Genomic DNA, 24,025 nt, shown 5'->3' on the forward strand with positions numbered 1-24,025 from the left:
CCGATAAAATACATTGCAATAACCTTGTGGTGGCACTTGAGATATTCTCAATAAAATCTCAAGGTACCAGTTATTCTACTTGATAAAATGAAAGAATATACCCCCTTGATTTCGCTCTGGGCCCAAACCATCATCTTGCTAGTCTATTTGATTCAACGATATCGCCGGCCCAAATTCATACGAGATCTCCCAGGTCCGCGAGGTAAGCTTCCAAACACAGCCGATTGTTCGCCATTCCCTAGATTCACAATGAGTTCCAATAGGCTATCCACTCATTGGCAACTACATCGATTTCCCAAAATCCCATCCATGGCTGAAATTCAAGGAATGGGGCGACACATACGGACCGATCTACCAACTCAAAGTCTTCGGTGTCACTTATGTCATCATCAACGACGCCGAAACCGCCGAAGAACTACTCTCAGAGCGAGGCTTCAGGTACTCGGGCAGAAGCAATTTCGAAATGATCACGATGATGACTGGAGGCATGGATCTGGCCATCACGGCAATAAAGGCGAAGCCATGCAAGTACAATTGTCAATCTTCAACGTCGACTGTCCTCGCCTGCTGTTCTCTAAGTCCTGGACTGAAGCCGCAGAGAGCGAGTTCCCAGCCCCTGGATGTTGACCTTCACGACCCGTCTGACCTTCACGACCTGTCGGAACGAATCGATCTTTTCTCTTACTTTTATGGTCAACCGGCACGACGGATGGACTGACATTTTCTCATGAGTCAACTGATATGACCCGTCAAGACGGATTGATCTCGTTTTTTTTCTTCCTTATGTATTTCCACTACAAAATGTATGTAGCCGCAGCGAGGACGCTGCTTTTCTTTAGATAGTGGTATTTGTCACCAAACCGACCGACGCCCGTCCAACGACTACTGGAGACGCGGTCGCAAGTTTGCAGCCTCGGTGCTCGGATCGAATATGGTTCCCAAATGGGACCCGGTGCAAGCCCGCGAGGCAACACGCATGGTAGTCGATATGGTGTGTGACCCGACGAGGTATCAGTTCTGGTTGGAGCGAGCGTCGACTTGTGCTTCTGTTCGTCTGACGTTTGGGAAGAATTTGCCCGGCGCCGAGGAAGCCGAGTATCATACGCAAAGAATAACAGAGCGAATGCACGAAATCGAGCGTTTGTGTTTGCCCGGGGCGTATCTCGTTCATGATATTCCGGCATTGATGCATCTGCCTGAGTGGATGGCACCGTTTAAACAAGAGGCCAAAAGATTGCACGAAGCCGAGTCCTCGTATTTCTACGGGTTGTTCCAATAGGCCACTGAGAGGTTTCGAAAAGGAATAGCTGAAAATCCGCCCTCGTTCGCTCGCTTCTGGTCCGAGAAAGACGACCACTACAACTTGGAGTGGAGGGAAGCGGCGTATGTTATTGCAACTCTGCATGGTGGCGGCTCCGGGACCACTTTGTCTACCATGCAAAGCTATTGCCTGGCCATGTGTCATTTTCCAGAGTGGCAGAAACGGCTTCATGATGAGATTGAACAGGTTGTAGGCTCCGAAAGAGCTCCTAACCTAGATGACATCGGAAATCTGCCGATCGTGAGGGCAGTATCCAAGGAACTCTTGCGGTGGAGGCCAGTCGTTCCCATCGGTGAGTTTAGTATCAAAGGAATCGCGCGCGTATTGTTCATCTTTCATCTAACAGCGAGAACAGGTATCCCACACCGTGTCGCCTTTGACGACGAATACGAAGGGTATCGTATCCCCGCGGGCGCCCTCGTGGTTGCCAACCAGTGGGGAATCCATCGAGAAAAACAACTGTATCCCGATGGAGACGAGTTCGATCCCGAGAGATGGTTGGACATGTGGTATTCATCTACCTATGAACATCCCACAGCTAAATATCCCACGATCAGGAGATTTTCGGCGTTTGGGATTGGGCGTAGGATCTGCCCGGGCTATGACGTCGCAGAGCGTGCTCTTTTCATCCAGATAGCGTCTCTTGAATGGGCATGTCGGATTAAGAAGAAAAAGACAGTGAATGGGGAAGAAATCGCATTGCCATTGTATGAGTATTCGAGCGGGGTGACTAGCCAGCCGTTGAATTTCCAGTTTGATGTCGAGCCTTATGAGGCGAGAAGAGTCGAGGTGTTGAAGAACGCCTGGGAGGAAGCCATTGATCTGTGATATAGACTGTGGTGGGTACTTTCAGGGGTAATAATCTTAGAGCAATTGACAAGGCAAGCAAGTTTTATGATATATCATGATGATCTTTAATGCCGTAGTTCGTGATAACTGATAAGCGGAGATCAGATCCGAGGCCGGAGATCTCCAGGCGGCTAGCATCGGCCGACGCAAACATGCAAACAGCTGTCGCCATCATCATCATCGTGGAGCGCACACCGCAAGGTGGTTTCTATGTGTCAGAGACGATGGATCACCAGTATCATCGAGGGGTTCTCGTTCTGTCTGGTTCTGCACGCCCTATTCTAGATCAACTCGTGTCGCGCCCTTATCAAGACCGATAAGCGGATCCACCACATCGCTTTGTCCTGCTTTTTTGGACGTAGAACCGCCTGCAATTCGTCATACAACGTGAGTCACACGATATTTTTATCTATTGAAAGTGGATTATTTAAGTATTGTTTGACGGGTTTCTTTTTAATGTTTGTTGTTGTCTTGGCCGGTTCGTCTTTGCTCAAATAACGCGACCATTCCAGTCCACCTTGCCCCGCGCCACCTCGACATCATTCCACTACTTCCTCGACATTTATTCCTCCTGGGCTCAGAGAGACAAGCTAGAAAGAATCCAGATGACAATGAGTCCATCGGCGATTCCTGTCGACGTCCGGGGCGAGACCGACACCAGCGCCGTCGTCGTCCCCGATCCGCTGGCCATCAACGCGCTCGCCGCATGGCGCACCGACGGCGCTGTGCCCACGGGCACTGCAGCATTCTCGAGCAGCGACATGTTCAAGAGCCCTGCCTGTTTCACGCGACCCAAGGCCAAGCGATGGGACCATATTCTCTCGACCGAAGCCAAAGCCCGCAAGCCATCTACGTTGAAAGCCGCCGCCGCATACCTCAAGAGACCGGGCATGATCTCGCTGGGCGGAGGGTTGCCATCGAGCGAGAATTTTCCATTCGAGGAGATCAGCGTCAAGGTGCCCAGCGCGCCGGGCTTTTCAGAGGAAGAGACCAAGAAGACGGGGAAGACACTGACGGCGGGCAAACATGATATCTCGGAGGGGAAGAGCTTACTGGGTAATGATTGCCCATACAACAAAAAGGGAAGACATTGGTAGCTAACTACAAAAAAGACTTGGAGGTAGGGCTCAACTACGGTCAATCGATGGGTTTTGCGCAACTGTTGCGCTTCGTTACAGAACACACCGAGGTTAGTGGCGAACAAAATGTCAATTTAGTAACGAGGGCTGACGCTGGCTCAGATTGTGCACGCACCGCCATATGCCGACTGGCAGTGTTGTATGACGGTGGGCAGTACATATTCTTGGGACGCGACACTGAGAGTGCTATGCGAGCGGGGAGACTACATTCTCACAGAGGAATACTCGTTTGTCAGCGCTTTGGAGACGGCGGCACCGCTCGGCATCAAGGCTGCAGCCGTCACGATGGACGAACAGGGCCTGCGCGCAGACGCCCTGGACGAAGTTCTTACGAATTGGGACGAAAAGGCCCGCGGTGCCCGCAAGCCTCATCTCCTTTACACAGTTCCGTCCGGACAGAACCCGACGGGAGCAACTCAGGGCGCGGAGCGGCGCGCAGAAGTATACAAGGTCTGCCAGAAGCATGACGTCTACATCGTCGAGGACGAACCCTACTACTTCCTGCAAATGCAGCCCTACAAAGCCAATGTACCACCCCCGTCCAGCCGTGAAGAGTTCCTCAAATTGTTACTGCCGTCTTTCCTCAAACTTGACGTCGATGGGCGAGTCTTGCGATTGGATTCATTCTCAAAGGTGCTTGCCCCGGGCTCGCGCGTCAGTTGGATCGTCGGGGCGGAGCAGTTGTTGGAACGATTTATGCGCCATTTCGAAACGTCAGTGCAGAACCCGAGTGGGTTTTCGCAGATTCCGTTTTTCAAACTTCTTGACGAGGAATGGGGCCATGCCGGCTATATCGACTGGCTAGTGCACTTGCGTCTCGAGTACACGCGTCGTCGTGATGATATGCTCCACGCCTGCGAGAAATACTTGCCTCAGGAGATCACCAGCTGGGAGCCTCCCTCGGCGGGCATGTTTGTATGTCTTCCTTCCAATAACTCCTAAACCTGAAACGTTTGCTGATGATTGTTTGTTTGTTGATAGCACTGGATCGAAGTGTCCTGGAAGAAGCACCCGGGTTTTGCCAAGGGACAATCGCATGCGGACATTGAAGAAGCCATTTTCACGGCGTCGGTCGATCGCGGCTCATTGCTTTCTCGCGGCAGCTGGTTCCGAGCAGACCACAGCATCCCAGAAGACAAGATGTTTTTCCGGGCAACATATGCAGCAGCGCCAGCCGATAAAATTGACGAGGCAATAAAGCGGTTCTCAGAAGCGTTGCGGGCGGAGTTTTCTCTATAGTTTCATTTGCGTTTGTTCTGCCAGTGTGAAATTAGCGATATGATAAGAATGATAATCAAAGTTCCCACCGAACCTGGTTGAGGACCGAGGCTGTGTATCACGTGACTATCGTTTTCTCGGAACAAAATCTGAGTTCCGAGCTAGCCCGATACGGCTATATGAAAAATCAAGCTTGGGCCGGTGGAGATCTTGGCAAACCTTGGCGGGTCTTGGCAGGGGCCGTTTCCTTTTAATCTCTCCAACTTTCATACACGGTCAATTTGTCATGGAAAGACAGGATTCGGGAGAGTGCGGGCGGATTATTGCATCGTAGCGTTGTTATCGATCTGATATCTGGGCCAGGTAGCTGATCGACAAAACTGGTGTGTGCTGTTGCTAGCCTCGTGCAACCTGACCATGTCGTAGATGCAAGACATCAAGATTAACTTATCGCCCAAGAAACCAGCTGAAGGAATGATGTCATGGGCACTCGCTTCATCGGGGAGGTGGTATTCGAAACCTTGGCATTTGGTTATTGACTCGTTGACTTCGTGGTGGATAGGACCAAACATCAATAATCAATAACAATCGAACGGGATAATATGCGGTACTCCGCGCTGTGGACGAGAAACCGTTGGCACTGGACATGGCTGAAATGTGTGTTGACCCGTTTGTTGCTGGTTTTCCTTGACCAACATGAGAAAATAAAGTGCTACGTACATCGTACTCGTATCATCCATCCACGGCGAGTCGACTCCATAACGATGTTTCTTTTTGATTGCGGGTCAGTATCCGTGACAAGCCTAGTCCACAGCAAACGCAATAGTCCATCACTATTATGAAGTGCGAGTCGCAAAAGTGATCCTCCGGAGGACGCCGTGGTCAATCTAAACTTTGTGGCGGCTCTTCCGGCTACAAGACCAGGGCTAACATATTCTTCTGCAGGCCAAGCCCTGACAGCACTGGAAAAGGACTAACGTGAGACATTAATCTGCTGGTCCCTGGACTCTGGAGATTTGGATCTGAGTTGTAGCACGGAGAAAAAAGAGGGGGTTGCAGGCGGTGGGCCGCGCTGCCAATCGGGCAGGCGCCAAGACGCGTGCCTCTCCCCCCAGAGTAAGACATTCTCCTCCGGTGTTTCCCTCGTCATACGATAAGTTGCGCGTTATCAGGACCAAACAACACCAAGAACGCAGGTTGGCATCTTATCGGCCAGTCTCGTTGCTTGATCCTGCATTGACCTGCAGTCGCCGTGGTTGGCTCATGCGATAGATCACCCTGCATCCTCGCTGTGCGTCAACGCCACCCAGCGATCCATCGAGACCTGTCCATCTTTCATCTATCATCTATCAGACAATAATACTCGTGCGTCGGAGGATTCTATCACCGCTCGACAAGGGGCGAATCACAACGGAATCCATGCGGACCTTGATTCCAGTTTGCATGTGCGTTTCGACCAGCAGCTGCTGTACCACTGTATCAACGTTTGCTCCATGCCTTGGCGTACCACCTCCCCCTGATGATCTCAGAGCCAAAAGCTGAACAATAATTTAGCCCTTAAAATAGAAAAATCAAATGTACCCAGGAGGATCGGCACCGGCAAACTCACTGCCACTGGCGCCGGCCCAACTTCAAACGGCTTGGCAGCTCCACGCTGGGCGGGTTAATATTTAAGGCTCAGGTCGACTAGTATCACGACAGCGTTTGTGTTCGGTCCAACACAGCGGCTATCCTCACTGGCTGGACTATCCCCTATTCCGACTGTGCCTCTAGCGCATTGGAAGCTGATTCGCCCACGCTGGCTCTCTTTTGTCGCTGATATCCGCTTGGGATTCTCGTTTCCTGGGTTGTCTTGTCCTTGGCGTGTTGGTGATCTACAGCGCCGTGCTGGCTTTGCCAAGCGATGCACGAGGACAGGGTAAATGTCTCTGCGCTCTGGACATAGGACGAGATGTTACCTTCGCGTTTGGGAAAGAAGGCGGATCACGCCAATAATCTACTCCGTACCAAGCTCTGGCGATCATCCTTGTCGTCTTTTTTTTCTCTGCGGTTGCTACTCTGCCGACTCCGCTATCGATAAGCCTCGCCGCTCCAATCATCGCCTATCCTAGTCTCACTATCGAGCCGTTTGTTGTCCCATTGAGAGTATTTCTCCACACAAGACACTGCCCCATGGTGGAATCCTAGGTTGCTAGGTTGCTAGCTTGTCTAGCTGCCTAGCTACCTGGTAATACCGTAATAGGTGTCTCGCACTCTAGCCTCGCTCCGCCCGTCGGTGCCAAACTCCGCCCCGGCAGCCCTAACCCAGATGCTTTAAATATGGCCGGGCTGCCCTCCTGGAGCTCGGTTTTTCTTCCACTCAGAGTGAACATCAATCTGCATTCAGGATGACTCGTATTATCTCTTTGACTGCCCTTGTGGCTGCCCTGGTTGCTTCCAGCGCCGCCCGCCCGTCTCCCAATACCCACGCGGTCCATGAGAAGCGCGGTGCCATCTCTTCTCGCTGGGCTAGCTCGCTGCGAGTCAGATCTGATGCCGATGTCCACGTCAAGATCGGCCTGAAGCAGAACAACCTTCACCGTGGCCATGACATGTTGATGGATGTGTAAGTTGGGAATCATTCAGCTTCTCCAAGGCAAAACAGCTAACACAACTCTCCTAGTTCTCAACCCTCCTCCGACAACTATGGCAACTTTTATACCGAGGATGAGATCACCGAGATATTCGCTCCCACCGATGACTCAGTCAATGCCGTCAAGAGCTGGTTGACTAGCTCCGGCATCCATGACTTGCGCATCACCCACTCCGACAACAAGGGCTGGTTGGCCTTCATTGCCTCGGGTGAGGAGCTCGAGAGTCTGCTGCACACAGATTTCTACGAGTACGAGGACTTGGAAACTGGCGACCGCAACATTGCCACCGAGCAGTACCACGTGCCCAAGCACATCCAAGAGCACGTCGACTACATCACTCCTGGCATCCGTTTCCCCTTCCTCAGAAACCCTGAGTTGGCCAAGGCTAAGCGATCCAGCTCCTCGCGCAAGGTGTACAACACCTTCCAGAGCCGCCCTGCTCCTCCGGGTAAGATCCATGGTGCCAAGAACACCACCACTGGCTGTGACGAGGTCATCACTCCGGACTGTGTCGCTGCCCTCTACCAGATCCCCAAGCGCACCGACACCCCGTCCCCCAACAACTCCCTCGGCATCTTCGAGGAAGGTGACTTCTACACCCAGGCCGACTTGGACAGCTTCTTCACCCGCTTCTCGTCCTACAAAATCCCCAACGGCACTGCACCCACTCCTGCCTTCATTGATGGCGCCAAGGCCCCCGGGGACATTGCTGGTGGTGAATCCAACCTGGACTTCCAGCTTGCCTACCCCATCGTCTACCCTCAGAATATCACCCTCTACCAGACTGATGACTCCTACTACGCCGAGGGTTACGCTCAGGGTCTCTTCAACACTTTCCTTGATGCCATTGATGGTGTAAGTGTTTCCAACTAATTTCTATTTCTTGTATCGCTGACAGCGCCCCAGTCTTACTGCACATCTTGCTATGCTGGCGAGTGCGGTAACTCCCCCATCGACCCAGTCTACCCCAACAACAACACGTCCTCGGGGTACCAGGGCAAGCTCATGTGCGGTACCTACAAGCCTACCAACGTCATCTCCGTTTCGTACGGAGCTGCTGAGGACTATGTCCCTCAGTCTTACTACGAGCGGCAATGCAACGAGTACGTTGATGCTCTTTCCTCATTTGATTGGAAACAAGCGCTAATTAAGATGCAGGTTCATGAAGCTTGGTCTCCGTGGTGTGTCCGTCTTCTTCTCTTCTGGTGACTCTGGTGTTGCTTCTCGCTCTGGCTGTCTCGGAAACGACAGCACCATCTTTAACCCAGGCTGGCCCGCTAGGTAGGTGTATTTCTCGTGCTTTGAAAAGGACGACGCTAACAAAACTTCAGCTGCCCTTACATCACTTCTGTCGGTGCTACCAAGATCCCTGCCAACCGCACTGCCTCGGACCCTGAAGTTGCTGCCAACGACCCAGCTGGCCACCCTTACTCTTCGGCCTACGCCACTGGTGGTGGCTTCAGTAACATCTTCGGCATCCCCGACTACCAAGCCGATGCTGTTGCCAAGTATGCGCCCTTCCTGACCCTTTTGCTACTATAAAGACTAACGCTTGTTATAGCTACTTCAAAAACCACAACCCCTCTTACCCTTACTACAACGGCAGCATCCTTGGCGAGAACGGCGGAATCTACAATCGCTCGGGCCGCGGCTACCCTGACGTCTCTGCCAACGGTGACAACATCGCCGTTGTCGTCCAGGGAGAGGACTCTCTGAGTGGTGGTACCTCCGCCTCTTCCCCCATCTTCGCGTCGATCGTCAACCGTATCATCGATGAGCGTATCGCCGCTGGCAAGCCTGGTCCTCTCGGATTCTTGAACCCGATCCTGTACCAGAACGCCGATGCTTTCAACGACATCACCGAGGGAACCAACTCTGGCTGTGGCACCGATGGGTTCTCGACCGCGCCTGGCTGGGACCCTGTCACTGGATTGGGTACTCCCATCTACCCCAAGCTGAGGGATGTCCTTCTCAAGGTCTAGACTTTTGCCCAGAAGAATCTGGCCGATCGATAGACCGGCCCTTTTTTGGGTGGTCAATTTCTTATTGATATAATCACTACATAAAGCTGCCAGTATATATGCAAAGTAATGAATTAATTTTACGACTTACAATATTAATTTCAATCTTAATTAAAAGTGGAATGTATCGCATTAGCTGTTGTGTATGTAGTAACTATATATGAATGTTAATGTATACTGAGAGTGCCAAGAAAAGGCGGGGAATAACGTAATCAAGCGCCAAGAAAAAAAAAGCTGTCCCCAGTCGATCCTTGGGCCGTTGACGCTTAAACGACCTTTGTACATTGTCTCTACTACCGCTATCCTCGATACGATGTTTTGTTCGTACAAGAGCAACTAGACGCTGCCTTTGGCATTCCATCTTCCTGCATCTTCCTGCATTGCCCTGTTGCCTTTCCTGTTTTTGATTGCTCCTGAGATACCCCAATTTTCAACGCCCTTCTGATTAGTTTCTTCCTGGCCTCTGGGTCTGCATCTTTTCCCTTGAACTTGTAAGTGATGCATCGTGTTTTTCTTCGTCTCTTTTTCCTTCCAACTGTGAACTATACGATACTGGTTGAAATGCCATTCGGAGGTTTCTTTTGTGGCTCTTTCACGCCACTGTCGTGTTCTTTGCCCCTTGGTCGCCTCACGTGATTTATCTTCGGTTGTCCTACAACAAAGAACCTCCTTCAAGGCGAACTTCTGCTAACCCAGCTTTCTAGACTGCATTCTTAATATATATTTTGTTATCTGTTCTCGACAAAGTCATTTTTTCAAGAGAAACAGTCTTCTTCTGTCGCTTGCTCACATTTCTTCGATTACTTTTGCTGCCTGCCTACTTTGTGAGCCAGCTGCGTGTAGAAGAAAGCTGCAACAAGAAAACCACTTTTCTCTGGTGCGCTGGGGGCCGCCTAACAGCACTTGTCGATAGCCTTGCTGTTTGGCCCCTGACAGCAGCCATTCATCAATCTACCTGAGCTGTCATCAACCCAGACAAGATGGAAGTCCCACGAGCATCCCGCTTTCTGGACCCGTCGTCGGCCATGGCGTCCATCACCAAACAGAAAGCAGATGCTATCAGACTGGCCAAGGAACAAGCCGCTGCTGTGAACGAAATGTGTCGTCGCGCCAAAACAGAGGTTCCACAGTATGAATTTGAAGAGCTGATCGGTAAAGGCGCCTACGGACGCGTTTACAAGGGCCGCCAGCTGCCGTCGCGCGATCTTGTGGCTATCAAGGTCATGGATATCGACAATCTTGACTACAAGATGAATCGCGATATGAAAGACGAATCGATTAAGGATTTTATTCACGAGATCAAGGTCATGAATCAGGCCAAAGAGGCTGGCGCAAAAAACGTCAATGTTCTGATCGAGGCAATTTCGATTCATTCACAGTTATGGGTGGTCTGTGAATACTGTCCTGGTGGCAGTGTCAAGACTCTGGTATGTATTGCATTGCTCTTTCTGAAACTCTATTCCATTTCTAACAGTTTTGTAGATGCGCGCAACCGGTGACAGATTGGACGAGAAATTCATCATTCCCATCGCTCGAGAGCTTGCCGAGGGCCTCCGAGCAATCCATGATGCTGGAATTATTCACCGAGACGTCAAGGCTGCCAATGTCCTCATTCAAGAGGAGGGTCGCCTACAGATATGTGACTTTGGCGTGGCAGGAATTCTTCAGTCGAAAATGGATAAAAGGTCTACCTGGATTGGTACGCCTCACTGGATGCCGCCGGAGATGTTTTCAGCGCGTGGTGGAAGCACACATCAATACGGCAGTGAATTGGACGTGTGGGCATATGGATGCACACTCTACGAGATTGCTACTGGAAACCCACCCAATGCCGGTCTTCGAGAACGGATGCAAATTGGAAGATCTCTCGGACGCAGTATCCCTCGACTCGATGGTTCACGATATACCGAAGAACTCAAGGATCTCGTTGCTTTTAGCTTGGAATCGGACCCTGCCACACGCCCTACCATGAGCGACATTCTTTCTCATCCTTATATCACCGATTCCGAAGCCGAATATCCCACCAACTCGCTCAGTGAGCTTGTCCGAATATATTACCAATGGTCTCAGCGCGGTGGTCAGCGAATTTCGCTCTTCCACCCCGGCGGTGCAGCGGCTGCTGAATTGCCGGAAAACACGTCGTTCGACGATGACTGGAATTTCAGTGCCACAGATGGATTCGAGCGTCGCTACTCCGTTCTTGATCTTGACCAATTGTCTGCCTCGCTCGCCGAAATAGCAGAAGGTGATGAAACCGCAGCTGACAATGAGCCCGATCCCATGGGCGACGATTCCCAGGCCCCGGAGATGACTTCTATGGAGAAGGCTAATTTTGATGAGCGTGTCAAACGTGGTGCGGCAGCAATGGAAGGTCTTTTTGATGAAATGAAACCCACGTATAAATACGAGACGAAAAACGATTTCGTCCCCGTGGAGGCCAAACAGCGATACTCTGATCTACCGCTCCGGACAACGACTGATCGTTCATCGGTCACATCCACCTATCTCGACCTCAACCTCGGCTCGTTTGACTCGTCACACTACGCTGCTGGATCGGCTTCTCAGTTTCAACTTGCTGATGCGGGTACAATTCGTGCCAATCGCTCCAGTCTGCGCTCTGGTCGCAACTCGGATGGCGACCAGTCTCGCACTTCATCGAGCAGTGATGGTAGTAGTACCAATGGCGATACCTTTCAGCCAAGTGCACCCCGACCACCAACCATGGATTGGAAGTTTCCTTCAATGGCCGTCCCTGAAGACCGAGAGCCGGACCCGGCTCCCATTCAGTCTTCCCAAGATACTTTCAAGCCTTTGTCTATTGATAAACGTGCGACGCGCGATTGGAAATTCCCTTCCATGGCCGACACAGTCGAAGAGCCGACCCATACAGACTATGCCTTGGACGAAACCCCATCTCATACAATCCGCCCTCCCTATGTACAATCGCAACAGTCGGCTCTCGACCTCACACTAGACCATGACCATAGTCGTGGGCCGAGTATTGAAATTACCAACATGGATGAATCTCGTCCTTCCACGGCGACATCCACCGTGAGCGACTATGATCCTTTCCGCTTTGATCGCGCCTCTGATATTTATGCCACCTCTCGCCATATGTACAACACCAGTTCTTCTTCGACCGCCATCTCTTCGTCTCTTGACGGACCGGGTCCAGACGATCATGATGATGTTCAAGAGTTTGCCAAAGGCAGTGTCGATGGCCCAGGGCCTATCGCTCACGAAGAAAGCGTTATCCACGAAGAAAGTGTTATAGACGATGGACCCGGTCCTGATGACGACGAAGACGATGACGGCGGCCCTGGACCTGACCATCACGACAACGACAGCAATTCCGATATGGCCTCCAGCACTACCGCAGTGACTCCGCTAACCGCGCACCGAGCGCCACTGCACACGCCGCGCAACAGCACTGGCAAGGATTACGATAGCAACCTTCTCGAATTTCCGGACGTCCAGCCACCGTCTGCGCAGAGTCTGGTGGAGGATACACCCGAGGAGGTTGTTGCGCTCGAGCTTGATCGGTTGATTGAGAAGTTTATGCAGGCGTGTTATTCGACCATCGATGCGGTCGAGGAGGTTGTAGTATGAAACAAATGTTCCAGACATTGATTTCTCTGGTTTTGCATGAACGAACTGTAAATTAGTCTGAATCATTTCATGGGTATGATCATAGCGAGACATATTGGCATTTTTTTAAATACACATCAATACTTATCCTTTTAATGTTCTATTTTGTGTCCTCCATAAATGTTGCCCCTCCCAGCCCCCCCTTTTTGATATCACTCTCGTGTCTTTGTCTCTTTCTTACCTCTATCATCCTCTAATCTCTCTTTTCCGTCTTCTCTCTCCCTCTCACTTACATCCATCTCTTCCTCGTCTCTCTGTCATTCTTTTCATCTGTCGTCGTCTCGTCTCAGGCCTCCTCGTCTCAGGCCACCTCGTCTCTGGATTCCACTCTCTTGTCTTCCTCTTCCTTGCTCGCCTGCCTCTTTTACTCTTACTCCTCCACAAGCGACGATGCCTCGTTCACCAGGGAAACCCAAGCTAGTCCCCCCTCCTCTCCAAAAGGCCACTGTCAAGTCACTTGCAACCGACCAGCCGGCGCCAGCTGCTGGAAATATCAATGTACAAGATGCTGTGCTTAGCCGTCTCAAAAAGTGCCTCGCCCGAGGTAGTCATCCAAACACGAGCGAGAAAGAGGCCCGGGCAGCACTAGTCATCGCAAACCGCATCATGCAGCAGCACAACATCACCCAAGCAGACATGTTGGCTCAGGAGGAGAAAAGGTAAAAGGGTCAAGGCGAGAGCAAGCGTTGTCCTTCGCAATTCAGTGGGTGCAGCATCGTGACTATTTGCAGCACCAAGGCAGGCTCTAAGCACGTCGTAATGGAAGGATTTGTGACTACGGCTGCACACGCGATCCAAAAGTTCTTTGATTGCAAGAGCTACTACACACAAGACACTATTTGCCAAAGCCCTTGATCGAATGGAATTTTTACGGAATTTCGGAGAATACCGTACAATCTCATCGTCAAATGGGCTCGGGCACACCACGGCAGGTCGGCCGCCTACTGCTACTGCCGTGGTGTTGCCGATGGGCTTTACAAAACAGCTATTGAGGAGAAGAGCCTGGAAGAACTACGAGCTCGACAGGCAGGGGTAACAATGGTCAAAGCAGAGAGTTCTGACAGCTCAAATGCCGACGACACTGGTAGTGTCTGGGAATCTGAAATGCAGCTTGTGCGGTTCGGTGAAAGTGCCGAAAAGATTGCGCAGAGCTACTTGGAGCAAAACAATATCAAAGTACGCTCGACAAAAAAACGGACAGCCTCGGTCAAGGATTCCAATTCCTATACAAAAGGAAAGAACGACAGCAAGAAGATAAATGTTCGGCAGAGAGTCATTGAGCATTCTTAGCCCAGCTGCCAGTGAGATACTGTTTGGAAGAGATAGTATTCATGGTCTTGAAAGGGGCAGTGAGAGAGATGTTCAAATCTGGTGAGGAAGAACAATTCGCACTATTGTTGATATCATTATTGGAAGTCCAGATATTGAACCAGCTATGTAGTCAGTTTAGCATGGCTTTTAGGTACTTTTTCCGGTTGCTAGTCAACTTTAGCCACAATAACAGGAAGCGTTTTACCTTCTACTTAATACGAACTTGAAATACTGCTCTTCTGGTCTAGACTGAATACCAATTTATCATTAAATTGTGCATGTATAGCTGCTGATGGGTATAGCGCCGAGACTGGAAGTACCATGGAGGTCACACCTCTGCTAACCCTAATTGCAACGTTAGGCATGTTGAACCTGGCATCAATGTCAGCTGCTCATTTATGTCACGTAACATTTCAAAATATTTTTCGCCCGATGGTTCAATGTCCCAAGGAACTATTGACCAATCATTTCCTGTGATGAATTACGATCACTTGATTACTGGCATTGTTCAATGGATTATATCATAAAGTCATATTATATGTCCGAATTTTGTAGTATCCACATAGGCCAGTATATGTAAGCCCAGCGCAGTTTTACGTGCGCAAGATAAAATTTAATATATACAACTTAGTCCCCCCCTAGTCATCATCGTCTTGCGATTCCAATTCCCATCCATCATAATAAGATTAAGCAAGAAAAGAAGATGCTTAGTTGCCAGCGTAGGTGACGGTGACAGTGCTGCCGTCAACCTCGGGGGTGGCGAGCTTGTTGCCGCTCTCGTCAACGAGAGTGATGGTGTCGGCGCCAGTGGCATCGACCTTGCTGCCGCCCTTGGTGGCAGAGGCCTCAGTGAAGGTGACCTTGCCGAAGTTGGCGAAGGGGGCAAGGGACTGCTGGCCACCCTGGATGAGGGTGAAGTCCTCAACGATCCACTCGGCGTTGGTCTCGCAGAGGCTGCTGGTGGTCTCGTCGGTGGTGAACGAGTGGGTGACGGACTGGCCGTTGGAGTTGTTGGTGATGGTGGCCTTGCCGGTCTTCTTGGAGTCGGCAACGACGCTCATCTCGATCTCGTCACCGGCGCCGAAGCTGATTCCGGAGAAGTCGACCGAGTTGGCGGGGATCCACTCGTACCAGGCATCGAAGCTGGTGTCAGAGCCCTGGATACAGAAGTCGACACCGGTCTGGAGGATAGCGGTCTGGCAGGTGTCACCGTCGATACCGACCCAGGCGGTAGCGCAGTACTGGGTGCTGTCATCACCGTCGGCGGGAACCTTGGGGGTAGGGACGATGATCTTGCCGGAGACGGCGGTGAAGCCGGTGTCGACGAGGACGGCACCAGCCCAGTTGTTGCTGGTGGAGGAGCTGCTGACCTGGTCGGCTTTGTTGGAGGAAATACGCATGTTAGGGCGGGTGATTCCATTGCGACGGGCAACGCGACCGCTCAAAGGAGAGGCGGCGGCGGAGCCGGCAAGGAGGAGAGCGCTGGCAGCAGTGATCTTCATTGTGAATTGGAGTATATAAAATACTTTTTTTGTACGATGGAAGGGAAAAGGAAGACGATGATGGCAGTGGATGACAGTCTGACCAAAAACACGGGGCGGTCGATCTCATTTATAGCACTTTGGCCTCCATGGGTCCTCCACACCCTGAGAGTCGCTCAAATAGGAATGTATCATCGTGGTTATTTCGCTTATCTTCTCCGAGCAGGGTCCGTCTCGGCATAATCCGTGCATGGGGACATTTGTGGCATCCATTGCCCGTCTCGGGTTACTATTTTCAACCCTCAATACATCATCCAACCACAGCTGGTGACCTGGGGACCTGGGCAAACTGCCCGTGATACAGCCACATAAGCAGTGTCGATCGCTGGTACCTGCGACAGCTGCAGCCAACGAGAACGGGGTCAAGGCCCGTGGGCCCGAGTCATTTCTTTGCGACAGCGTGGCTGGCCACTAATCGAGTCACTAGACCCCAATGGGGTCTAACCAGCGCAACAGGCTTGCCAGATCGGTCACTAGCAGAAGACACATGCATGTTACATCCTCCTGCTGGTGGAGCCCAACATCGGCAGATTTACTCGAGAAATTAAGACAGGCAGTCAGCCAGTCATCAACAGCGGGCAAGGCTGAGCAGGAGGTCAGTCAGAACCTAGACCAGCGGCGCCATGTCTATGTTTAGACAATAGGTGACGACTCCAAGAGATCATCAACGGGACAGTTTCCACGGTTTCCACAATTCCAGAGATGGACACGAGGCACGACGAAGACGGATGGCTGCTCGGAAGGTAAACTGTGGCGTGGCTAGCCAATGCTTGTCGGTCATATCCCATCAGCACCTACTCCGTACTCCGTATTCTGATGTAGCACTTATTCTCAACTTTGTTGCGGTCCGCCCCTCTTTTTCTTGTGTTGTAAATTGAGTCTCTGCGATCGTCGCCGCTAAGCACTGGGCGTGGAGTCGCCGTGGGCTCTCGATACGACCACGGAGCCAGGCGGTCGCAGTTGTAAGGAGGAGCCGGTGAAGAGAGCAGTAAACAAGCAGCGAAGCATAATTCCTATTATCCGTACCTGACTATTCGCTGCCGTGGTCGGACGATGGCGAGTTTCATGTTTTCGTCCCCTGGAGCTTGCGCGGCCGAAGAAAAAGAACTTTCCGTGCATGGCGCCACGGCGCACCCGGACTGGACGCCTCAGCGATCCATTAATTTCAATCTGTGGTTTTGGAAAAACACAAGACCCGGGGTCGACCACATCTGGTGAGCTGGCTGCGCCATGGATGCGCGTCGTACGTCCAGGTTCCAAAAGCCAACGGAAAGTGAAGTGTGGGCCGCCGGAGCGGGGGAAGAACGAGACCCGGCCGGCATTGCCGAGGCGTGCACTACCCTAACCCTAACAACCAGCCATGTTACTCACAGGATTCAGGCTTGTTGTTCATTGTTGTTCCTCCAGTTGTCTTGCGATTCAGCGACCAATATGACATGTAACCTCGCGGCCGCGAGACATTCCAGGTTAGGGTTATGCCCAGTGCTCACCTGGTGGTCCGTCCTAGGCAACAAAGCTAGCAACCCAGGCTTATCGAGTTCAGAGTAAGAGTTAGGACTCAAGAGGAAGCTCGTATGAAGAAAGCGTTCCATTCACCTTTGACGCCGACAGAGATCGACAGAGCTAGTATTAGGCGACACACTTGCTTGAACAGGCAATAAGAAAAAAAGCATGGCGGGGATTTATGATCAATAGCTTCTTTGATTCTAAAGACGTAGCATCCAATCAGCCAATAGCTCTATCTCTACTGCATAATCCGTAAACTCCGTGTGTAACAATCTGATAAAGGGATCGACCGAGTCATATCCGAGTTCCAATCAGATACCAAGATCGTAATCTACGAGCACGAGCTAGGTTGTTTTCTGTCTCCAAATACTCCGTACACCGTACTTTGTACGTACGTAGTTGATAACTAGATCCGTGCCATTACTAATCCTATATCTTACTCTTCATTCGGATCTCGGCTCTTCCCAAGTAGGATCGCCTTGTAGCAATGCATAATCACTCTCTTGCTATCCGAGACATTCCGCGAACATGTTTGCTCTGGTTCAGCCTCGTAGGACCATTGGCAACGAGCCAGATGATTTTAACGAAACTTTCCCGCACCTGTAAGACAAACATGGTGTGAGCAAAGACAACACTAGTATGCATGGAGACAGCAAAGCATAGATAGATCGGCAAGTGATCTGAATTAGTTTGCGGGGTCTAGCTGCAAAGAGTACCTGAGCCCGAAAGCTTGATTCCCGGGCCTATCCGTTCGATAGCAGGGGTGATCTCTTTGAGGGTGGTATAAAATTTAGACTAGACTTGCATGTCACCTTCCTTATTCGCTCACTTACTCACGGCCCTCCTCATTATTATTGGTACCGGGGATAGAAGCGGATGTTATGTGGCTTGAGACAAGGATTGACTTGGTTTTCGACGGTTCCGATTATTTGCTTTGTGAAATGGGCATTCTACACGAGCTGTTGCAGGATCGAGATGGCTTACATTCTGCCTCATTCTTTTGGCCTCGTCCATAACTTTAGGTAGTCAGTTCCTAAGTAAACAACTGTTGTCGGAAATATAGTTGGGAATCATTCGAGACTACAGCCTGAATGGCCGCTTGATTTAACCGAAATTGTCAAGAGTTCCTATAACTATCAATACTTTAATCAGGTTGTAAAGGTTGTGTGTGAGGCATTTTTTATTCCTGGCACTGTAGAAAAAGTAATAGAGATCTTGATATACTGATCCCAGTTTCTCATGTCAACATTCAAAAATCTACGATCTTGGTCCAGATATGCTGGCGCCCCTGCATACCAGATAGACTACTCAGCGGATATTTGATAGCTCAGGTAGTTCAAGCTGGGCGAAAGGTCTCCTTGTTGTAATGCCTGTCTAGGCTCTGATGCATTGCTATGTTTGAATTAGAGCAAGCTTTTCTTGTTTTATCTACTTTATTAGGATCATTATTTATGTTGTTTAGGAGCTATTTGACGGCATGCTAGCCATCAGGAACTCTACTGGTTTTAGAGACTCTCTACCTTTCGTCTGCCACAATGCCAGACATCTGGATGCATCCCCAAATTCTTCGATCAAAGGCCACCAATTATCCAGTCTCGCAAATATTGATAGATTGACCTCATCACAGATTTAGGACAGGTTGCACAAATTACACTTTTCGAAAAGTGAATGGAAGTCAAATTGTTCTCCCGAACAAAAAATAAGCATACCGTGCAGGTTGCAGGATATAAGAAAAAGTAACACTATAATATAAAGAATAAATTAAGAAATAATACTAGTATATGTGAAATATAATAAATAATACAACTATATTTGACTTTTCGCGGTTATTTTTAGGTTAGATATCCTTCAGGAGTCTTTGCCTCATAAACAAGATGTCCACAGTCTGTATTTGTTCATGGAGGGTAGTATTTTTTCTCAATATCGGTTGGAAAATTATTCTTTATGTTCCAGCGAAAAGGCAGGCTAACTTAAATAAAAGATAGATAGTTGTAGTTTTAAACAACCCACACCCCAGGATCAGGCTGCAGAAAGTGACGTGGGCGCCAAAACTAAAAGCTGTCTCAGAATGCAACTGCAGCATCTGTGTGAAAAAGGGATACCTTTTCTTCCCTCCTTCGGAGCCCATCAATGTTATTCATGCTGAATCGCTCAAAAAGTATACCTTTGGTCCTAAGAAAAAGACACATGTGGTGTGTATTAGGTTTCTTTTTGTTTTGTATTTCAATATATTTGGCCCAGTTATTGCGGCATTGACTAGCACTCTCACTGATTGAGGTATAGTTTTGCTCAATCTGTGCAACGCCGTTGATGATCCGCGAGGAAAATACCATCTCCATTGACGTGTGCATTACACTGTACACCTCATGCAAACAATAATATCCTGAGCATATCTTACAGGCTCGGGCTCTTCAGAACTTGGACTGTTGGGATCTACAAATTGACGAGTAAGTCTTCTAAAGATTTATCGAATGTATCCTTTTTTCAATATCGGTCTAGACGTGATGGAAGAAGTACCAACTTTGAATACACCTATATACCGCCGGTTTTCATAGGCCCTGAACCATCCGCTACCCATCGAAGGTGGAAAACTATATCATGGGAGTTGCCACCGTGGTGCTGTTACTTTCGCTGTCAAAATAAGCCCGTTGGACAGCACGTACCCTGATAGAATATTAAATTTGCAATTGCAGTATTTGTCGGCGGGTATGAATGATCTTTGTTATCAAATTTGGACCACAAATTTCTCCACAGGGCTAATTTATCTTCATAGGGTGGATACATATGGATTTACACAACCAACGATCAGATATCCGTCCAGGTAAGAGAAATTTTGTCGTACTATATCTTCGGAACGACCAACCTTCGCAAGGTGTTTTGTAAGACGTGTGGGTTCACGTCCTCAACGAAACCAATCCTTTGACTGAAGATGAGGTGGCGGTGCTGCCAATGGAAGCCCGGTTAATGCGTGCCAAAGTCATTAATTACCGTTCGGTGACACTCCGAGCGTTGAATAATTTCGATTCGAGATATATCAAGGCGGGAAAATTGGATGGTTGGAGCCGCATTGGACAGCCCTACGTGAACCCTTGAAGATCTAGTAAAGGGGGAATTCATTGCAGGCTCGGCTTATGCTGGTACCAATCAAGCAATCGATTATACTCCCACACTCGACAGCGCGTCAGTATCTATTACCAAAAATTGTGATTCTTTTTCAATGGTCTACATGTTATCAACATAATTAAGTTATATCAACGACGCTTAAACTCGTCTACATAACTACCCAGGATATATCCTAAATATGTTGCTTCCAAGATTGTTTCAAATGTTACATAGTAATAAAATCATAAGTCTATATAATTGATGTATAGCCAATTACCTAGATGGGTGACAATAAATCTTTTATAATGAAATTAAGCCTGTATTATATTGTTTTTTAAGAATATTTTCAAAAGAAAGAAATATACAAAGTAATGATAGCACATTTATTTCATCCTCCCCACGAGAAGAAAGAAGTAATGACTGCCAACGAAACACCCACCACGATTGGTACTTCGCGGTTGATGCAGTTTGAACCTGATGTAGCAGACGCTGTCGGCGGCGATGTTGCGGTAACCACATTAGCCCAGCTAGGAGTAGCGGTAGCCTCCGATGCAGTACTCTGTGTCGAGCTCTGTTGTGTCTGGGATGCCGTACTCGATGTTGTACTCGAAGCTGTACTCGATACTGTACTCGATGTTGCACTCGATGTTGCACCCGATGTTGCACTCGATGTTGCACCCGATGTTGCCCCCGATGTTGCCGGGACAGTTGTATCTGGAGTATTGGACAAGGGCAATTCCTCTGATAAAGATCAATATTAGACACTGTGCATATTCCAGTTTGACAGGAAGTATATTGGTATACTTACTGGTATTGCAGCTTTCACTTGTATAGAAACCGCTTACATAGCAATCCTCATCTGGAGTAAAATCCCAAGTGCTTTTCACAGAGCGTCGTAATTAGTAAACATACATATTTCATATGACATAAATAAAAGAAATCGAGCTTTTCCTATCTCTTTAAATGATAACTCACCAGTTATTCCCACTGCAATCTCCAACGGCATAGCTCGTGAAATTCAACTTGGTTCCAACAGGAAGAGTTGTGACTAATTTGCAAGTGATATGTGGACAAGCACGGCAATGTACAGGCCCATCAGAACCAATGATAGCGCAGACTGTTGAAGCATTGGTCGCTAGTGGTAGAGAAAGGCACAATAGGAGGGCCGAGAGAAGCCGTTTGCTAGAGAAGTCCATTGGGATTGAATAAAAAGTAACAAAGTACGATTAAAAATTTCAAAACGATGATGGGGCAAATTTGAATTTTTGGATGAAGATTTATGAATGGTTTTAAAGCTCGTCGATCAACAGCCAGATCAATGTCATTTCCGCCCCCCTACCGAATACGAGGTGAATTTGGGTCTTTCCAGCTAGTTCAAGTCAATAACCTTATCCTACATTAAAACATAAGCCTAACGTCGAATCAGCATTGAAATAATGGATAATAACAGTATTAAGAGGCGCACAGCTGAATGATCACTGATCAGTCAACCTGTCTTTGGTCGAATCCCTCCCCCTTACTGTCTCTTGGCAAGTTCACTAATACGATGACACCCCAGGATTTAGTAATATTAATACTATTTAGTGATGTGCTAACTAGGCCAAAACACCAAGCGCGGTAGATCGCTACCGGATGTAGAACTCAGGAGCGGAATAAGTGAGCTCTTGCCCCCACCTCTGGGCGCCTGGCTCCCTTTCAGCTTCAGCTTCGTGCTGAGCCTCCTGGAATCTTGACGTTTCAAGAAAACGCCCTGTCAGGCCAACCTCAGCGTTATTCACACGGAGGTGGTGGTCGGAACTGTGTAGTACTTTATTTGATATGATCGATTTATCACGCTGTGTTCGTTCCCAGATTTCTGGATCAGCAGCCGTTGATTAATTTGCTCGTCAGCCTCGAAATATGAACGGATATTCTATTAGAGCAATGTCAAAAGATAAAGGATTTGTGCCAATTACCAATGGGCCCAGAAAGTTTCAGGCTCCATGGCCTGCGTTGTTGCTCACCTTGATAGCGCTCGTCTGCATGACAGCTATGGCGGCTATAGTGGTCATATCGAACAACAAACCGGTCGCTTCATGGGCTATTGGACCGGCTGTCCTGCTGGCTTTCTTCTCATCTGTCTGGAGTGGCTCCCTGACTATGCTCCTGACGATGAGTATTGCTGTCATATGGTGGAGAGCGGCCAGACAAGGTTCCTCGTTGGAGAGCCTGCATTGTATATGGAATAAAGGGCTAGGCCTGAGGTACATTTCTTCTTTACGCACAAATTCAGCCGCCTGTTGGGCGGTTCTCTTATCATGGCTGGTGATCGTCGCCCAGATTGCGCACAATCCGTTATTGCAGCGATCAACGAGGACAGCAGTCCATCAGACCACCGCTTCTGATGACTTGACTTTGAGTGTAGCATCAAAGATCCCCGACGGTTGGATAGGCTCTGTACAGGACGCTTCCATAGGGAGGATCGTTACCTACCCGAATTCCACATCTGTAATTCGGGACTGGTGGCTGAATGCGACGATTCAAACTCCTGGTTCCCGATGCAACGGTACCTGTAAAGGAAGAGTGCTTGGCTCAGGAATTGACTATACTTGCTACTCAACGACATCAACACTCGATCTCACTGCACTGGAAAATGCAGGGTTATTTATATTCGGCATCAATACCATGATGACTACAGATTCAACCGGCTCCCCAGTCCTGAATTTATCAACGTTGTTCTCCTCACATGTTGACGAGAATTGTACGGCAACCCTTAACAGTTGGAATTGCAGTGTCCAGGCTGCTACTGTGGAGTATCCCTTCATAGTAGAGAATGACACCATTTCCCTCGATACTGAAAACCTTTATCCCCCTGTCGTGGTTGAACCCTACGTGTCTGATGGTGACAAGTCGACAGCAACACGAGGACAAGGTGCCGGCCCTCTCCTCGGTCTCCAAGATTTTATGCACGACGTACTAGATACGAATGTCTCCTTGGTTATTGATCAATCCCGGAATGTCTCTCTACACACTGGCCTTCTCATTTCGGATATCTTTGCCCAACTAAACAACTCTGCATACAGCCCGGCCGTCATCGGCAAATGCCGTCTCCAATGGGCGGATCCAACACAGTACGCCCTTACAGCTATGCAGGCTTATCTCTTCCGGTCCTCAATCAGTGCGGCACACACAAACGAAAACCCACAAACTTGCCCTGTGGAACGCACATCCTCAGTGTTGATCTTCCAATCAAATTTCCGTTTCCTATTAGGAGCATTGTCTGTCATGACATTGGCGGTTATCTGCGTACTAGCCCAGTTCTGGAACTGGTGGCAACTCGGGCGTCGCGTAACATTAAGTCCAATTGAGGTCGCGAATGCATTTGGTGCGCTGCGGACGAATCGGCGAAACGACCTTTGCATGATTGATGACATTTTGAAGGTAGCAGGGGAGACGACGGTGAGGTATGATGGAACGAGGTTTACTGAGAATGGCATGGTGCTGAAAACCAGTCTACCAACGAGCAGTAGCTATGTGCAAGATGCCGGATGTAAGGGCTGAACTGAGAAGTATATTCAACGGTTTTTCATTTCTCAATTGATGGTGTATATATTATTAGCTGTTATGTTGCAAATGACTTTTTATAGCCGAGTTATACATGTAGTTTCTAGGCGGCATTATCCTTAATTAAAATACTTTATGTTAAAATACTGGATAGTGTAAATTTTAATAAAATGACCCTTCAAAGATGGCAGTA

General features: G+C 49.2%; 7 protein-coding genes across 7 annotated transcripts; 6 read left to right on the forward strand and 1 right to left on the reverse strand.

Annotated features, from left to right (window-relative positions):
* Positions 1-87: 87 nt before the first annotated feature.
* TRUGW13939_05335 (uncharacterized protein) lies at positions 88-2,149 on the forward strand (the record flags this gene model as incomplete). Its single annotated transcript, XM_035488499.1, has 5 exons — positions 88-202; positions 264-528; positions 844-1,139; positions 1,302-1,613; positions 1,677-2,149. The coding sequence occupies 5 exons, from the start codon at positions 88-90 to the stop codon at positions 2,147-2,149; spliced, it is 1,461 nt and encodes a 486-aa protein (XP_035344392.1).
* A 632-nt stretch (positions 2,150-2,781) lies between these two features.
* Positions 2,782-4,548, forward strand: TRUGW13939_05336 (uncharacterized protein; the record flags this gene model as incomplete). The annotated part of the gene is made up of 4 exons (XM_035488500.1): positions 2,782-3,226; positions 3,283-3,359; positions 3,412-4,224; positions 4,291-4,548. 4 exons carry the CDS (start codon positions 2,782-2,784, stop codon positions 4,546-4,548), a joined length of 1,593 nt encoding a protein of 530 aa, XP_035344393.1.
* Positions 4,549-6,914: 2,366 nt separating this feature from the next.
* TRUGW13939_05337 (uncharacterized protein) lies at positions 6,915-9,142 on the forward strand (the record flags this gene model as incomplete). The annotated part of the gene is made up of 6 exons (XM_035488501.1): positions 6,915-7,132; positions 7,190-8,015; positions 8,067-8,263; positions 8,319-8,441; positions 8,492-8,668; positions 8,722-9,142. The coding sequence occupies 6 exons, from the start codon at positions 6,915-6,917 to the stop codon at positions 9,140-9,142; spliced, it is 1,962 nt and encodes a 653-aa protein (XP_035344394.1).
* A 1,019-nt stretch (positions 9,143-10,161) lies between these two features.
* On the forward strand, positions 10,162-12,790 carry TRUGW13939_05338 (uncharacterized protein; the record flags this gene model as incomplete). The annotated part of the gene is made up of 2 exons (XM_035488502.1): positions 10,162-10,608; positions 10,664-12,790. The coding sequence occupies 2 exons, from the start codon at positions 10,162-10,164 to the stop codon at positions 12,788-12,790; spliced, it is 2,574 nt and encodes an 857-aa protein (XP_035344395.1).
* A 429-nt stretch (positions 12,791-13,219) lies between these two features.
* Positions 13,220-14,119, forward strand: TRUGW13939_05339 (uncharacterized protein; the record flags this gene model as incomplete). Its single annotated transcript, XM_035488503.1, has 3 exons — positions 13,220-13,488; positions 13,561-13,629; positions 13,714-14,119. The coding sequence occupies 3 exons, from the start codon at positions 13,220-13,222 to the stop codon at positions 14,117-14,119; spliced, it is 744 nt and encodes a 247-aa protein (XP_035344396.1).
* Positions 14,120-14,847: 728 nt separating this feature from the next.
* TRUGW13939_05340 (uncharacterized protein) lies at positions 14,848-15,642 on the reverse strand (the record flags this gene model as incomplete). The annotated part of the gene is made up of 1 exon (XM_035488504.1): positions 14,848-15,642. The coding sequence occupies one exon, from the start codon at positions 15,640-15,642 to the stop codon at positions 14,848-14,850; it is 795 nt and encodes a 264-aa protein (XP_035344397.1).
* A 6,570-nt stretch (positions 15,643-22,212) lies between these two features.
* On the forward strand, positions 22,213-23,829 carry TRUGW13939_05341 (uncharacterized protein; the record flags this gene model as incomplete). Its single annotated transcript, XM_035488505.1, has 1 exon — positions 22,213-23,829. One exon carries the CDS (start codon positions 22,213-22,215, stop codon positions 23,827-23,829), a length of 1,617 nt encoding a protein of 538 aa, XP_035344398.1.
* Between the last annotated feature and the right edge of the window lie 196 nt (positions 23,830-24,025).

Source organism: Talaromyces rugulosus, chromosome III (assembly GCF_013368755.1).
Source record: "Talaromyces rugulosus chromosome III, complete sequence".
In the NCBI taxonomy this organism is placed as follows: domain Eukaryota; kingdom Fungi; phylum Ascomycota; class Eurotiomycetes; order Eurotiales; family Trichocomaceae; genus Talaromyces; species Talaromyces rugulosus.